Raw genomic sequence first — 18,139 nt, forward strand, 5'->3', positions numbered from 1 at the left:
CTATTTGCCATGGAGTGATGGGACCAGATGCCATGATCTTATTTTTTTTAATGTTGAGTTTTAAGCCAACTTTTTCACTCTCCTCTTTCACCTTCATCAAGAGGCTCTTTAGTTCTTCTTCACTTTCTGCCATAAGGGTAGTGTCATCTACATATCTGAGGTTATTGACATTTCTCCCAGCAATCTTGACTCCAGCTTGTGCTTCATCCAGCTTGTGCTTATATTAAATACAATATAAATGCTATGTAAATAGTTGCCTGCAAGGAGCAAATTCAAATTTTACTTTTTGGAATTTCCTGGAATTTTTTCCCTCAATATTTTCCACCTGTGGTTGGTTAAATCTGCAAATGTGGAACCTGGAGACACAGAAGATGGACTGTACTAGTTATAGAACAGACACCCTTACTCCATTATTATCACCTATGAGTGAGGTTATCCCTGATAAGAAAATTACAAAGTGTGCCTTATTAGCATAGTTATCATTTTAACAATATGTATATTTTTTAACAAATCTCTGTTTGTAGTGTCCTCAGAGCACTTTAGGCGCTCCTAACTGTTTGAAGCTGCGTGTGACTGTGTATGTGTGAGTGTGTGTATGAGTGTCAGAGGAGTCGCCCTTTATGGAGACACATCAGAGAGCTATTAGATACTTGCTGCATCCTTGCAACCCTCAGCATCCTGCCCAGGACTGGAAATTTAACTCTCTTTATCAAGAATGATTAGGGAATTTATGTAAGAAGGAAAAGGGAGAAAGTAGGCCTTTCTCCCACTCTCACTTGCATTTCATAGGGACTAGTGAGTTAAACTGTTAATTTATATTATAGAAGGATTTTGCAGTTAAAATTCTAATCAAACTTTGATTTCAAAAGTGAATAAACTACAGATTGGTTTTGGTAAGACTGAAAATGGAAATTTTGTCCCATGTGAAGAATTGTGGAAAATTAAAAGGGAATGGGAATAGAAGCAATAGAAGTATGTATACTTAGGTATTAGGCCTAAGGCTTCATTTGAGTACTATATATCACTCATTTTTTGCTTTCCACGTGTGTAAAACCAAGATGGAAATAAAGACTTTCCTCTAAATCCAGAATGCCAGAGATGTTATTATTTGGTAAGAATTCTCTTTTGTACTGGATTCTTAGAAGTTTGGATTGTGTTCATTGATTTTCCAATAATCACTTGGTTGACCATCTGTTTTTTTTATTTTAATAGCTATCTCCAGAAGTTTGGGGAAGTTAATGCAGATATGATTTTGTAACAAATGTTAATGGCTTAAGCAAACCTTATATAAGTCAAGAAATGCTCTAGCCTTTTGCCTCTTATTTTATTCTGAAGTTTTCTAACTTTTTTTTACTGACTCCCTCTTGCGTCCACCCTGCCACCCTCCACTCATCAAATTGCCACCCACTCCTGGTTTGAAGGATTTTGAGGATATAACAAATTAGAATGTTACATATCAAAGGTGTTGAGCCTGAAGAAGCAACAATTCTGCTTCAAAAGTAAACTCTTCTGGTTTGTTCAAGTCCAGTTTCAAACAGTGGCCACATGAAGTAACCACCTTTTTTTTCCCCCAGTGAAGAGAAAAAGTTTAGTGGCTAATTAACCACAGGCTTATTTTTCTATTGTTATGTAAAATCATTTTGTTATGTGTGCACTAAACAATCTGTTTTGCACATGTCATTTGCCTGGGATCTACTCCAGCTTTTTAATCAACTGGCCAGACACTGGAAACATGAAGACTTGGAAGAGGGGAGTTGCAACTTTCTGGCATTTGGGTCCTAACTCTGCCTTTGTTTTCCACTCACAGTGCTTTCCAGGTGGATATCATAATTGACATAAGACCTTCTCGGAAGGATCCTGAGGTGGTAAAAAATCTGATCCTGATCTTGAAATGCAAAAAGTCTGTCAACTGGGTGATCAAATCTTTCGATATTAAGGGAAACCTGAAAGCTATTGTAAGTTGGTTAAGCATTTCTTTGTTTTGATGAATGGCAGTAATTTAAGCTGTGTTTATATGTGTTATTTTTGTGAAGTTTTTCTCTGTTATTTTTCACTTTATAAAATAGGCTGCTCCTTGGCTTCTCCTGTCAAGGACAGGCTGTGTGGTAGTTAAAAAAGGTTTTTGGGGTCAGTATAGACCTGGATTCAAGTTCAGACTCTGCCACTTATGAACCGTGACCTTGGGCAAGTCCCTTCACCTCTCTGGATCCCACGAGCCTCATTTGTGAAATTCCTGAAATGTATTAGTGTTCTTTCCAGTCTTCTTTCTGTTGTTGTTTAGTTGCTAAGTCGTATCGTACTCTGTGACCCCTTGGACTGTAGCCTGCCAGGTTCCTCTGTCCCTGGGATTTCCAATCTTAGTAAGTATAAAACAGTGAACACAAGCATTTCATGGCTGAGAATCCTGTGGGGGCCTCAGTGTCATGGCTGTGAATATCAACTCTTACTGTAGGGTTGGGTCTTTATGAAGGATGTGGGAAATGAGCTAACTCCAGCTTATTTTTCTTTTCGAGACAAATACTTGGTATTGGCTTGTGTTTTTGCTTGCTCCTAAGGATAAAACCCTGATAAAAGAATTACAGCTGTGCACAGGTTAGTGAGATGATGCTGGAAAAGTATCCGCAGCCTGTTCCTAAGCATTCTATTTCATGAAGGAAATATACGCAAGAAGTTTAACTGGGTGGCATGATGGGCAGATAGCAGCTCATTTCTGGAAAAGTTAAATGTTGAAATTTGGTAGAATACATTTTTTCCAAGTATATTTAGGGAGATAGCTATTTGACAGAATATTGCAGCAAATTATATTAAAAGTTAAAGAAGAATTCCCCTTCCTCATTTTTAAAAAGATAATTATCTCTTTGCATGCATGCGTGCATGCTAACTTGCTTCAGTGGTGTTCAACTCTTTGGGACCCTATGGACTATAGACCACCAGGCCCCTCTGCCCATGGGATTCTCCAGGCAAGAACACTGGAGTGGGTTGCCATGCCCTCCTCTGGGGGATCTCCCTGACCCAGGGATCAAACCCTTGTCTCTTATGTCGCCTGCATTGGCAAGCGGGTTCTTTACCACTAGCACCACCTGGGAAGCCCAATTACATCTTTAGCATCTCTTTTTGTGGGCTTAAATGTTAGTGCATTGTCTTAAAAAAATTTTTTTTAATTAAATTTAAATTTAATTTAAATTAGAATTTAAAAACTGGAAGATAATTGCTTTACAATGTTGGTTTCTGCCATACAACAACATGAATCAGCCGCCAGCATACCTACATCCCCTCCCCCTTGAGCCTCCCTTCCACTCCACCATTCCGCCCCTCTAGGTCGTCACAGATCACCGGGCTAAGCTCTCTGTATTATAGGGAAACTTCCCACTAGCTATCTGTCTTACTTGTTGGTAGTGTATATGTGTCAATTCATCCCACCTTCTCCTTCCCCTACTGTATCCACAAGTCTGTTCTGTACATCTGCATCTCTATTCCTGCCCCGTATGTTGTCTTTTTTAAAAACTGTGGCCAGTTCCTCTTTCAGTGCCTGCACTGAATCAGTTGGAGTGGGGTTTATGTTTTCAGTGGGTTTATGTTTTGGGAGAGGGATGCCTTTGGCATTGGTATTATTCATTCAGGGCACCTTCTATGTGACAACACAGTGAACAGAGCCAACAGTCCCCTAGGCGACATCCTATATGAGCATTTGCCAGAGGCAGTGGGTAAAGCCATGAGCACACACATCTTAATTTTAAAGTAATCATTTCTGGTTCCTGTGGGTGTTTTTTTTTTTTTTTTAACTTTTAGGGGATCCCAATAAATCATCATGTGTAGTGGTGATACATCAATTTGGTATTGAGCACAAAGCCCAGCAGTGATTTTCTAAAGTCAGAGCTGTTGTGATTGCTTTCCCTGGCGTGGCATGAGCAGTGTTGGTGACCTGGGCTGTTTGCGGCCTTTGCTGCCTGGCACACCAGCCAAATGTTTTTAATTTCAGAATAACAAAAACAGGAAAGGGAATCATGCTTTGAAAGGCAAAAACATACGGTACACTTTAATTCCCTGCTGGAGTTTTTGTGTAAATGTTCTCTTGGCCCTGACCCCTCGATGGCTCTTTCTCTCCCTGAGCATGTGTGCCTGGTCCAGGGCAGTCCTGGAGTTCACTCTAAAGGTCCCCACTTCTCCTATGAATCAGAGAGGCTAGAGAAAGAGATTGCTCATCTCGGTGCAAGATCTGTTTATTCTGCTCTCCTTGGCTGTACTCCTGTTCCAGGCCAATTTTGGACAATGCATGACAACATTACTAAACAATTAGGTAATGTTTCACGATGTTCCTTTTTATTCTCCCAATCAGTTTCATGCTTTGTGATTTTTTAACTCCCGTCTCAGATGTGAGTTCTGACTGTGCTGGGACGGAAAGTTACCTGCTAATAAAAAAGGTAGAGTGGAGAGAGTGCTGGCTTTGGGGCCAGCCAGGTCTGGACTCAAATCCTATTTCCAATTGCTGTTATCCCAGTTGATCCTGGGCAATCTCATTGAACTTTGAGTCTGTTTCCTTACCTGTGAAATGGATACAATGATAACACTCACCTTGAGAGTTCTTGTGAGGTTTAGCAGAGTCCATTCATTCATTCAACAAATGTTTGTTAAGTATGCCCTGGGTATTTATTTCATCTAAAGCAGTCAGCATACTGCCTGCACATGGTGAGTTCTCAGCTACATGTACTACTTAACTTCTGTGAGCCTCAGGTTCCTCTTCTCTAGAAAAGAGTAGTGCCTACTTCTTACATTTTGGAGTAGAATTAAATAAGAAAACATATATTAAGCACTTAGCACAGTACCTGCCATAAAAGATGGTGGTAGGGAGTAGGTTTCTATCTTCCTTCTATTAGCAATTCTTTAAGAGTTTGTAGGGACAATTGACAAAGTGAAGACAAAGACAAATGTCTACTAAAGGAATTGTGTGGAACTTGATGGGGCAAATTTAAAGAAAAGCACACCATTAAACATAGGTGGGGTGTGTATGTGTGTGTGTGATATGATGTGGGCAGAATGAACCCTCTAAAAGACAGGATGGCCCAAAGAGACACAGAAGGTTGTGCTGGGGCCAGATGGGATTACTAGAAGTGTCCATATTACATCATCATGCCCAGCTCTGGCTTTTAATTCAGGGCCTTTATGGACCATGCATAATCACATTTTGGAAAAGACTCCAAAACATAAAAGAATAGATGGAGATAACTTGTTAGAAATTTTCTGTTGTATGATTTCATAGGGCCTCAGGGCTTAAAGTTTGCAAATAGTGAGTTTATTCTTAGAAGAGAGATTTTTTAATCCCATTGGGAATATGGACTGCACCCTCTGCCTAACTTTTCCTTCAGCCCCCACCCTCCCAGATACCAGCAGTTTTGATGCAGGTGTTTGGATGGTGGGGAGAGGGGAAGGTACCCAGACTCTACTTAACTCATTGTCCTTCGTGAAGATATGGCTGGGAAAGATGGCGGTGGTATTTGAGACCTCCTTGAATACTCCCTAATGGAGTAGCTATACTGAGGCCTTGGGAGCCTGGGGACTCCCAGAAATACAGGATAAGGAACCCATTCATTGCTGGGAACCAACTTGCCTGCCATTGTCCCAAACCTTGTTGCTTTACAAATGCATAGATAGATTTCTAGCCTTGTAAATCCTGAGGTGTAATCAATATGAGTTGTGCTGACAGCTCCTAGTGTTCATGTGGAAAGGTGTAAACAACTCATTCCATATTGCTACAAAAAGAACAGGTGGCAGTTATGATGATAGTATTCTGGAAATACAGTATTTTCTCAGCTGTCCAACAACATGAAAGACTAGGGCAGATGAGGCCAAGCAGTATTGTTTAGGCCAGTGTTGCAACTCCAGCCAATCAAAACGACAGGCTGCCTTGAAAGCCCGGAAGAAGCTGTGCTGAAAAAACTGCTGTTGACTCAATGAGTAACAAGGTCTAGGAACTAATTGGATCCTTCTTTACTTTATTTTAGTTTCCTTCCGTCCTCCTCCTCTCCCTCTCCTCTTTCTTCTTTCCCTTTCCCTGAGGAATGTTTTCTGAACCCCAGTAAGAGCAGAATAATCCAAATCTGTGGAACTGAGTTTTTTTTTTTTTGCTAATGGCTACAGAACTTGGTTAAAGCTCTTTCTGGTCCCTTTGCGTGCATTATTGTGACTTGCTTATCTGATAAGCATTTCGGGTAGTAGAAAAGTATACTGGGTGAGATTCTTTCAGCTTTGAATTGAAAATGTGTGTCCTCAGCCAGTATCCCACAACCAGAGAGGCCAAGAGAACTTAGAGGCTACGAATCTTCTATGGTTTTATAGTGGGAAAGGATTAATATTTAGTCATGTTAGGGGCAAACAGAATGGGAAACAAATGGGGAATTTAGGAAAAATGCTGCATGTATGCAGAAGAAAATAATTGGGCATGGAAATTAAAGTGATTTTTATACGGCATGAAATGGCGTAATCCACTTGCTAGAAGGGCCTTTCAGCCCTGTAGGAACAGATGTTGAAAATGTGGTGACTTCCCTTTAGCTGTTCCCTGCAGCATTCAGCTCCCTCACCATCTGAGAAGATCACTGCAGTAGGATCAGAGTGTAATGTGAAATTTACCTTCCATGTTCTTATTACTCAGAGTCCTTCAATATTCTTTCCTGGAAAGATTTCTGTCACTCAGTTTTAATTTTTAACTGACTACCAAATTAAAGTTAATTTTAAGAGTTACTTGTATTATGGGATAAAAATATTGGTACTTAGAGGCATGGTGGCTTAATTAATATTTTAGACCATAAAATCTAACCATATTCCATTAATAGAACTGGCAAATGTCTATAGTTACAGGATTGCTAAATTGATCATAAGTTATAAGTGAAATATCGACTTTGGTTGTTTCACCCTGTGGCATTCATAGTTTACAAAGATAGGATAGTCTCCACAGTGAAGTAACTAGGTTGTGCCTTCTTTCATTTAACTCTAGGATGTAGGAAGTAGAGGGTTCCTTGGTGGCTCAGCAGTAAAGAATCTACCTGCCAATGCAGGAGATGCAGGTTCGATCCCTGGGTGGGGGAGATCCCCTGGAGAATGAAATAGCAACCCACTTCAGTATTCTTGCTAGGAATATCCCATGGACAGAGGAGCCTAACGGGTATTGCAAAAGGGTTGGATGTGACTTAGCATCAACATAGAAATAACAACAACAACATAGAAAGCAGAACACGGGCATGTTCAGATAATATAGCATACACATTTCTGTATACTTAATATATAATTTTAAATAAAAATAATAAAAGTTTTGTATCATTTGATGTGTGTGTTAATAATTTAAACATTAACACTAGTGACATGCTAATCATGCTTATGATAATTAGATTATCCACTAATGACAAAAATGATTATGTTATTTGTATCAACATAAGCAACCCAAATGATGTGACCAGTCAGCATGAATAGATATTTCTTAATCTGCTGTTACAAGTTTTCACATTAGTATTCTTAGCCCAAGGAAAGTAGGGATCAAAAGAATAAATAGTTTGCTCATACACAATAGAGAATCTATTTGTTTCAGGTATTAAGGCACTGTTTAATTTTATAGGCTCATGAGTGAAATTTTATTATTATCTTCAGGCTCCTAATAGTATTGGCTTTGGGAAAGAAAGTGAAAGATCTATGATAATGACCAAATCAAAAAGAGATGACATTCCTTCAACCCAAGGGAGTCTGGTCAAGTGGGCTTTGGACAATGGCTATAGTCCAGTAACATCATACACGGTGGCTCCTATGGCTAATAGATTCCATCTTCGGCTTGAAAGCAGTGGTAAGTATGATTTTTTTTTTTGTTGCTGTTTGTATAAAAAACATCCCCCCAAATGTGCTTTCCAATGAGGAACTTTCATTTCAACTCATAGGGTGCTGTTTTTCTGTTGCTAATTTTAACAATTCATTTGACTACTTTTTACTGTATAGCTTAAAGTTACATAGAATTGTGCTAGATTATTTTGGGGAAACTATCTTGAATACAGACTTTTTACTAACGTAGAGTCAGTTGCATTCTGGAAAACTTTGTTATAGATCACTTTCTCTCTGCATATATTAAGGATAAATTAGTCTGGGTTCTTTTCTCAGAGGAGCCCAGTGATCACTTTGGGCTGAGATACAGGGACGGCAGGAGAGAAGTCTTAGGTCAGGCCAGATCTCACAGGAAGTCACGAGGACTCATACTTATGCTTTCTCATGCTCACCCAGAGGGAATAATATAGGAGTTACTACCCCACTTAGATGGAGGAGAAAGCAGAGGCTTAATAAGTTCTTTGAAGTTCTCTTATAGCAACTAAGACTTGAACCCCAGGTTTTCTGATCCCTAGATCTTTTGCTCATTGCATGGTACCACAACTGAGTGCAGGGTTGGTAGAATGAAGGTTGGGAGTCCAGGTTTAAGTCCCAGCCCTGGTATTTGATCACTGTTTTCGGAAGTTGCTTAACTCCTGAGCCTCTGATTCTTCCTCGGCCATATGGGGGAAACAATAGGACCCATCTCACAGGGTGGTTGTGAAGGTTTTTTGTTAACAAATTAAAAACCTCCAAACCTCTCACTTCTTTTGGACCCATACAACTAACTGTGCCATCTTTTAAAAAAAAAAAAAAAGGTATTGAAGGAGAGCTAATGTCTACTGCCATCCTCTTTTCCAATTCCCATTGCAGGATGGATTAACCTTAAGTATATATCAGTTGACTTTGAAGGAATAATTGAAGCTGAGCAGCTTTTTCTTTTTGTGGGGGGGACTAGGTTCTAAAAGGCCAAGGTACCTAGATATCTGTTAGAATTTAGCAGTGAAATAGGAGGTAGCAAAATAATTTCAAAATAGAAGTATTATTTCAAGAAATCTTTAGAGAGACTGTCCTAAAGAATCTCTAGATTCAAGGAAAGTATTTCATTGGCATTTGAATGGAATAATATCGTCCCACATAACTTATTCAAATAGTAGATTTTTTTTATAGTTTGGAGGGCCTTAGAAATCATCTAATGCAGCAGTTCTTAATCTTGGCTGCACATTGGAATCACATGGGGAGCTTTAAAACGTAATGATTTAAAGAGAGTTCAGTCCTTAATTGGGCTGGGCTACAGCCTGAGCATAGGGGTGCTTTTTTTTCAGCTCCCAGAGTGATTCAGTATGCAGCCAAAGTTGAGAACCGCTAGTATAATCCAACCTCTTAATTTAAAAAATTGGGAAACCAAAGCACAGAGAAGTAAGCTACTTACCCAAAGCCATCAGACCAGTTAGAAAGAACATCAGGATTAGAATTCAGGCTTCGAGACAGACTCCACATCTTTATACATTGCTCATTAAGGATAATTTTACATATGCCCATTCTTTGCTATTTCCTCCCATTCTCACTTCTCATGATAATGATTGTGACCTGCCATCAAACACTGATGATGTTCTGTCTTCTTCTCTTACCATCAGAGGAGATGAGAGATGAGGAGGTCCATACCATCCCTCCTGAGCTACGGATCCTGCTGGGCCCTGGCATTCTGCCTGCCCTGGACAACCCACCCATTCGGGGAGGGGGAGGCCGAAATGGAGGTTTCCCTTTTCCCTTCCCTGACATCTCCAGGAGAGGCCGGAAGGAAGGGGGTGAAGATGGGATCCCTCGGCCAAAGGACCCTGTCATCCCCAGCATCCAGGTGTCCCCTGGTCCCAGAGAGCCAGAGGAGGTGCAGGGCAGCACAGATGTTGCCCTGTCTGTCAAGTGTGACCATGAGAAGATGACTGTGGCTGTAGACAAAGACTCTTTTCAGGTTGGTGCAGTTTCTTAAAGGAGAGCAGGGGAGGTTACCTCCCTGTCCATCTCCCCTCAGTCTGTGTGAGTTATTTCCAGCTCTTTCACTTTTGCACTCTGGAGATTTGATGCTGTTTTCTCAGTTGGATGGGCTCACTTCCCCTTGGCTGTGAGTCTCCCCCGGTTCCTGTTCTCGTGAGGGGGGGTTCCAGATCCTTGTGTGTCAATATTTTGCTATTGAATTTCCAAGGCCAACAAACACAATTCTGGGGCTGTTGAGAGATGGTAGGTTGAAAGGAGGTAAGTGGGGGAGAGGGAGTGCAGGCTTCCAGTGACCTTTATTTGGAAGACCAGGCAAAATGTGTTAACTGCATGCTGTAGAATGGCCCGTGGGCCCCTCCTTATGTCTTTGGTGGTGGTTGTTTCAGGCCAGCGGCTACTCTGGGATGGAGCTCAGCTTGTTGGATCCCACCTGCAAGGCCCAGACAAATGACACCCACTTCATTTTGGAGTCTCCCCTGAATGGCTGTGGGACTCGGCTCCGGCGAGCAGCCCCTGATGGTGTGGTTTACTACAACTCCGTGAGTGTTCTCCAGGACAAAGCTTTCCCTTTGCCTGAGCCTTGCTGGGTGTTACCTTAAAATTAGTCTTAAGATTTCTATGAAAGTGAGGAGGGCCATATACCCCAGACTTGGATGAAGCCCAGTGTTGGTTCTTAACAAAATTGGATGTACTCTGACCCTGAACACTTTTGTTTTGTTGGTGAGTCTGTGGGAGTTGGGAGGCCCTGCCTTCTCGGCTGGAACATTTGTGATGATCTTTCCCACCCTTACTTCCATCTCCTGGTGGCAGAGCGTTCACTGGCAAGGTGATTATGGCTTTTTCTGGCTCAGCTGCAGGCTCCGATGGCCTGGTTCACATGAGGACAAACTCCAAGGCTGTGAATGAGCACCTCTGTACAGCTGAGCTAACCAATCCATGGTTCATCTGAGATCCATGGCCTCATCTGAGGCATGTCTAGAAGTAGGAGAACTTTTCCCTCCCTCATGAACAAAAGAACCAAAAGAGAGAAGTCTGAAAAGGTCCTTGGAGAAATTGTTAAATCTCTCTCCATCCTTAGAAAAGACCCTAAATTAAAGAACATCTACTTTCGAAGTTACCCAGAGATTCCCCAATGATAGTCATTGCAGTAGCTATCCTTCACTTTCCAGACATCATTCTTGGCAGTTCACCTTAATCTTTTCAGATTAAATCTGTTTATGTAGAGGTGGACACTACACAGTGAATGTTACAAGAATTTGAACATGAAATTTCAAAAGGACTTTAAAGTGGTAATTTTGCAATTTGAGTTGTACTTTTGATGACGAAAACAGGGCTCAAAGATCCCCGTGTCCAGCTTTGACGTGTGTGTATGTGTCTGCGCTCAGTGCCTACCTAACTTTGGCATGAGCTGGGGAGGCCCCAACGACTATGTTTATTCACTGCTGGTCCACACATAGGACCCAGCCAGAGAAGAGACTGGCTTTCTGGTCAGCGTGGCTCATGTGGGGACTGACTCTCCTGTGAGCCAAGTTTATTGTTCCTCAGATAATTTTAGAATGTTTGAGCTGGAAAGAACCCTAAGATGATCTCATTCAGCGTCCTCATTTCACAGGTGAGGAAATTGAACTCCGGGGAGTTAAGAGACTTGTTTGGATTTGAGAGACAAGTTAGCGGTAGAGCCAGGACTGAATCCAGCTTCCCGACCTCTCATCCACTGATCTTCCCCCAGCCCTAGGCTGGAGCAGCTACTCCGCTTTGTTACTGAAATTATTTATTAACCTTTGACTTCTATGATGAACACTCTTCTGCCAATTCCAACATTCATTTTCTTGCAATTATCCAGTTTTTCCAGATGTAATGAGTGTCATATATTACTGGTATACTTGATTTTGGAATTTTAAACTTTAAAAAAAAATATTTCTGTGTATTTTTGGCCGTGCTGGGTCTCTGTGGCTGTGCAGGCTTCCCCTAGTTGCAGTGCACGGGCTTCTCACTGCAGGGGCCTCCCTTGTTGCGGAGCACGGGCCGTAGGGCACATGAGCTTCAGCAGTTGCAGCTCCCAGGCTCTGAGCACAGGCTCAGTAGTTATAGCTCACGGGCTTAGTGGCTCTGAGGCAAGTAGATCTTCTCAGATCAGGGATCAAACCTATGTCTCCTACATTGGCAGGCGGATTCTTTACCACTGAGACCCCAGGGAAGCCCTGGAATTTTAAACTTTGATTTGAATTAATGCCAATAAGAGGCCATGGTAGCTGGTTAAGTTAAAAAAAAAAGTGCCATCTACCTCAGGAGAGAAAAGTATATTGCTTCTTCTTCTTTTTTAAAAAAATTATTATAGGGTAAGTAATAACCTACCTTGCTTCAGTTGCATCACTGCTTTCTTTGAGGACCTGGGAAAGGTCCTTCATTTCTTTCCCATTCTGCTCTCCTCTCAGTGGCTATTTAACCATTTCTTCCAGTTGTAATTGTTTGTAGTAGTTTTCAGACTTAATATCTATTTTCATTTTACAACATATTCAAAATCTAAGGAGGTGGAGCATAAAATCAAACAAATATTATAACTATCCCATGTATGCAAATAAATTAGGAGTTAATTTATGGAGTCCTAATCCCTGGGTGAATTTTTTCATTTTACATAGAACTAACCTTCTACCAATGTTAAGATAGGTTTTCATGGCATAGAACTTGATGTTCTTTCTTGCATCTATACCTCATACAGGAGATAGTGGGGGAGATGGATGCATATAGGAGAATTCTGGGTGAGGAGAGAATGGCTCAGTAGTGAACATCAGGTTCTTTGCTTCTGACTCAAACCAAACTTTACCAAATCTTCTTCTTTTTTTTTAAAATTTATTTATTTGGCTGTGTGGGCCCTTGGCATGCAAATTCTTAGTTGCAGCATGTGGAATATGGTTCCCTGACCAGGGATGAAACACAGGCCCCTTGCACTGTGGAGCTCAGAGTCTTAAGCCACTGGACCACCAGGGAAGTCCCTATCAAATCTTGACAGACACAACTTACAGGAACTCCTTGGATTAGCCAAATCAGTGTTTCTTAGAGTTTTCAGTATAAAGGTCCCTAAGGAGAAACTCCCCCACCCTCTACAGTACAGGTGGGCCTGTTGAAAACTCCACCCAACCCCATTTCAGTGTCTGGTGTTTTCACACTATTTGAAATACATATTTTATTTTAAATCTTAATTTATCATGCAATGGGCTTCTTCTTTTTCATTTCTTTCAGGATAAAATCCTAAAAAAACTTGGAGGCTTTTTTTTTTTTAATCAAGTCAGATTTTCAGTTCACCTCAGAATTTATTACATGGGTGTTTATGTGAGGTGGAACCAAAGGTATGTGATTGGGTGTTTTCATAACATTGTGCTTTCCTTGCCTTTTAGATTGTGATTCAGGTTCCACTCTCTGGGGATAGTAGTGGCTGGCCAGATGGTTATGAAGATTTGGAGTCTGGTGATAATGGATTTCCGGGAGATATGGATGAAGGGGACACTTCCTTCTTCAGCCGACCTGAAATTGTGGTGGTATGTGTTTGTAGGAGGTAGTTTATAGAGGTAGTTTTTGGTTGGCTTTAGTCGGGGACCATTGGAAAATAAAATCAGATGTTAAAGGCTAAAGCTCCTAAAGCTACAAGCTTCATTTGACTGTGATTTATTTCCATCTGTTTTCTTCTTTTCTCCAGTTTAATTGTAGCCTGCGGCAGGTGGGGAATCCCCGTAGCTTCCAGGACGAACCCAACAGAAACGTCACCTTCAACATGGAGCTGTACAACACTGACCTCTTTCTTGTGCCCTCCCAGGGGGTCTTCTCTGTGGCAGAGAATGGACACGTTTATGTTGAGGTGAGACCCATATGTTAGATGTTAGCCTTGGACTGTTAGGTTAGCCGAGATTTGAGATTCGTAGCGGCTCCAGAGCATGAGTGAAAGCCCCTGGGGGCAGACCTCTTACTGCCTTCCTTAGCCTTAACCAGCTCTGGGTGAAGGCTTCACTCCGAAGACGCTTCCACATTGATTTCTGACCAAAGCAGGAAATTTCAGGGTTCATTGCATTATGCTAAATGGAGAGAGCATTTTATAGGTGAATGGATGAAATGTTTTGTTTTTTTTAATCAGGGCGTAAATTCTAATAAAACCTTGTCTTTACTTTGTCCTTCGTATTTTTGCCAAAGGCATTCATTCAGTAGTTGCAATATCAGAGTTAACAAAGGAATATTTCAAACCCCCTCAGAGACTATCTTTTAAATTGTGCATACTTTTGAGTGAAATATTGTATGTCACCATAGCTCATGAAAATTGTTTTTTTTTTCCCTAGATCATTATCTAAATGTATCTATGGTGGTGGTTTGGTGGTTTAGTTGCTAAGTCCTGTCTGACTCTTTTGACCCCATGGACTGTAGCCTGCTAGGCTCCTCTGTCCATGGGATTCTCCAGGCAAGAATACTGAAATGGGTTGCCATTTCCTTCTCCAGGGGATCTTCCCGACTGCCATTTCCTTCTCCAGGGGATCAAACCCAGGTCCCCTGCATTGCAGGCAGATTCTTTACCAACTGAGTTATGAGGGAAGCCCCAATGTATCTATAAATTTATTAAAATTATTTCCTATATATAACAGTAATAACCATACATAGTGTAAATCTGTGGAGTGACTACAGAACTATTAGGTAGTGGTGGTAATAATGAAATAACAACAGCTAAAGTTTATTGTAGATTTATTTTGTGCCAAGCTCAGTTATAAGTTCTTGTATTCTTCTGAGCAGTTCTATGACACGGGACTGTTAATATCCCCATTTTGTGGGTGAGGAAATTGAGGCCCAAATTTGTCTGAGGTCACACAGTTAGTACCTAGTAGAGTTCAGAGTCAGAGTTCATACTCAGTCCATCGGGCTCCAGAGACCACACTGTTGTCCACAGGATGCCATCATTTATCCTCAAAGTGCCATTTTAAAGGGGGAGAAAATGTAACCTCTCTGCAGTGCAAATACCCGAGTTCACAGACTGGATTCTAGAGAAGATAATTATCCTCATGGCCCCAGATGTCTGCTGGTCTTACAGGAAAGTCGTCCTCTATCGAGCTGGTTTTGGTGCTAAGATGTAGGCTGGTGTCCTCCACTATGGGAGGAGGGAGAAGCTTAAGGGGCCAAAATGGGATACTTCCATATATTAAAAGTGACTTCAGTACACATATTTCTATTTAAGAAAGACAAATAACTCACATTTGTACTGATTCTGGGACGGAGCCCATAGGCTCTAGACATTTTCTTGGATCATCTCCTCCTTTCTGATTTCCCTCTTCTGAGAGATCTTCTCTTTCATTGGGTACTCCTTTTTCTATTAGGGAAGATATACTGCTTTCTATGTGCTGTCCCTAATCAGAGCTCTCTCCTAATCCAACATTGGTGTTTTCGTCTTGCTAGTCCAGCTGCTCCATCCACATGTGTGGTTGGTCAGTGATGCACTGTTGTGCTGTAGGTTTTAGGGGCGCTGCTTAACTGCAGTTTGTTCTTTTCCAGATGTGTGCCTGACTTTGCCAATTTATGGCTTTGCTGCCTTAAATCTTCCTCATACATCCAACTCTGAATGTTTTGGGTTTTCTCCCTCCTCCCCAACTGCCTCCCCCAACCCCCAGTGCTGGCTTACTTGAAATACATTTTCTTTTTCATTCTTATTTTCCCATTTATATATCATCTATATTGTTCATAATTGAATTGAATCAAAGACATTGTGAAAGTGATGGAAAAAAACGAACCAAGTCTTTTTGCTATGCCATTTTAAACATCATTAAATGATATGTGAAAGTCGCTCAGTCGTGTCCAACTCTTTGCGACCCCATGGACTATACAGTCCATGGAGTTCTCCAGGCCAGAATTCTGGAGTGGATAGCTGTTTCCCTCTCCAGGGGATCTTCCCAGGTCTCCCACATTGCAGGCGGATTCTTTACCAGCTGAGCCACCAGGGAAAATACATAATAATATACTGAAGAGAATTTGGGGGAAGGGGGAAATGTTATAAACTACTTTATTTTAAAATTGTTTTAAACCACATAAAATATGAGAGCAAATTGGCGTATATTTTGCTAAATAGGATAGTAGCCATGCCTAGTCTTTTTTTCTCAGTTTGGACTCTACCGCTGATAAAATCTTTTATTTGGGTAAAGTAAGTAAAACTTAATCATTGACTTGCTCTAAAGAGCTATTTCCATGTTTCCTCTTGTGGCCATCCTTATCACATCCCCTCCCAGAATCTCTTATTTTCTCTAGATTATAGTCTCTTCCTTTAATCCAAAACGTTATCAGTTTTGCCACTTGCTCTTTGGTCATCTTTGGGTGATAGTTGGTCACACTGTTGGCAGATTTTCTTTCAGTTCACTTGTCTTGGGAAATTAAAAATATAAGTCTATATATTGTTTTCGTTGTTCTGTCGATAAATTGTGTCCAGCTCTTTGCAACCTCATGAATTGCAGCACACCAGGCTTCTCTGTCCATCACTGTCTCCCTGAGTTTCCTCAAACTCATGTCCATTGAGTCAGTGATGCCAGCCAACCATCTCATCCTCTGTTGCCCCCTTCTCCATTGCCCTCAGTCTTTCCCAGCATCAGGGGCTTTTCCAGTGAGTCAGCTCTTCACATCAGATGGCCAAAGTACTGGAGCTTCAGCTTCAGCATCAGTCCTTCCAATGAATATTCAGGGTTGATGTCTGATAGAACCCCCCAAATTTAAATCTAGATTAGTGCTACTAGTGTCAGCTGGCATTTCCTAACCACCAGAGAGCCGTGTTGTGTGCATGTAATTCTGAGTTTACAGATTGTCACAGTCGCCGTATCTAGTCAGTGTCAGTACCCTCATTCTGCGGGGGAGAAACCAGCGGTCAATGCCCATGGCGAGTGAGCAGCAGAGTCCTGCCGCTACTCACTTCCAGTCCATTTCAGAGTAAAAGATTTATTGACAACAAATAGTCTTTTTTTCCTCTCAAACAACTTTTTGGAGTACCTTAGATGTTCTGCCATTGTATGCTTTCTTTGAGATTAGAGAAAAGGTTTGCATTTCTTCTATCACACATTTTTGCATTGTGGGTCCTGAGTTCCTGTTAAAGGGCACTTTTGAGTAAATAGAGTATATGTAGTTTGCCATTTTTCCAAGATTAAATATCTCATTTTTCAGAAATACTGTAAAAATAATGAAGTGTGAATATTTTCAGACTACTAAGTACTACTTCCTGGAAAGATGTCTTACTAAGCACTCTCCCCGACCACATCATGGGCAGCTTGAACGGACCCTGAGGCTGTAGTAGAATAGTGAAGAGATAATGGACTTGGGTTCAGAAGACCTGGGCTCAAGCCTTGGTTTTCCCCAGTATTTGCTAGCTATGATTTTGAACAAGTCATCTATCCTGTGTGTTCAGTTTTTCCTCCATTTATAAAATGAAGATGAAAATACTTATAAGATTATTCTCAGGGATTAAACTTTAAGGCACAACAAAATGTCATTATCATCTTCATCATCTTCACTGTTGAGTGTCTTGCAGTTAACCACACAGGGATCTTTCAAAATAGTGCCGTGGGCTAAAAGCCCCATGTGATGTCAGGGATTTCCCGTGGGTATCTCAGAATGCAAAGTGTGTTTATATCTTCATGCCTTTGAAAGGATTCTGGGGCTATTGGCTTATGGTTAAGGACCAACTTTATTTCTAAAGTGTTTAAGTTTATTTTGATTCTTAGTTTAGTCAAGAAATGAGGCAATAGTGGGGAGAGGCAGTTCACACAGTGATCCATGTGTCGCCAGATGGAGAATCCAATCTGGTTCGGAGATTTTAGCTGAGTTCAGGATGGTTGAGATTTGAATTCTGTTTACACTTGGCCACACACTACTTCCTGTTTCTAAAGAAAAGAACCTTAACAAGGTTTGGACATAGCCCATACAAATATTTTGTAAGAGGGAAGTGTAAATGAGTCGGAAACATTTCCAGATTAGATTTCCCTTAAAATACCCTTGGGCTTAAAGAGTGAAGGGAGAGTACTTGGCAAGGTCTGGTTTGGACCTCTGAAGAACTGGGACACTTTGCCAGGCCCGTGATCGCCACCAGATTGCACTATGCCCAACATCTAGCCCCAGAAGCCAGCTCTGCTTGCTCACCGTGAAGCAGGACTTTAGATGAATCAGTAGCTTTACTGCAGTGTTTAGGCTCCTTCTCACTTGCTACAGTTTAGAAGTTTGGTCTTCCCTGCCTGGTTTAAGTACATCTACCTCTGTCCTTTATTTTTTGAGTAATTTTTTAAAAGAGGTTGCCTTACAAGTGATA

General features: G+C 41.2%; 1 protein-coding gene across 2 annotated transcripts in view; it reads left to right on the forward strand.

Annotated features, from left to right (window-relative positions):
• Positions 1–18,139, forward strand: part of TGFBR3 (transforming growth factor beta receptor 3) — a 192,427-nt gene that overhangs the window by 147,139 nt on the left and 27,149 nt on the right. For both annotated transcript variants that reach the window (XM_043460676.1, XM_043460675.1), the window contains exons 7-12: positions 1,808–1,955; positions 7,636–7,825; positions 9,474–9,808; positions 10,218–10,370; positions 13,227–13,367; positions 13,526–13,684. In XM_043460676.1, coding sequence (XP_043316611.1) covers positions 1,808–1,955; positions 7,636–7,825; positions 9,474–9,808; positions 10,218–10,370; positions 13,227–13,367; positions 13,526–13,684 — 1,126 coding nt within the window. The remainder of the gene's footprint in view (positions 1–1,807; positions 1,956–7,635; positions 7,826–9,473; positions 9,809–10,217; positions 10,371–13,226; positions 13,368–13,525; positions 13,685–18,139) is intronic.

This window comes from Cervus canadensis, chromosome 2 (assembly GCF_019320065.1).
Source record: "Cervus canadensis isolate Bull #8, Minnesota chromosome 2, ASM1932006v1, whole genome shotgun sequence".
NCBI classification, from domain to species: domain Eukaryota; kingdom Metazoa; phylum Chordata; class Mammalia; order Artiodactyla; family Cervidae; genus Cervus; species Cervus canadensis.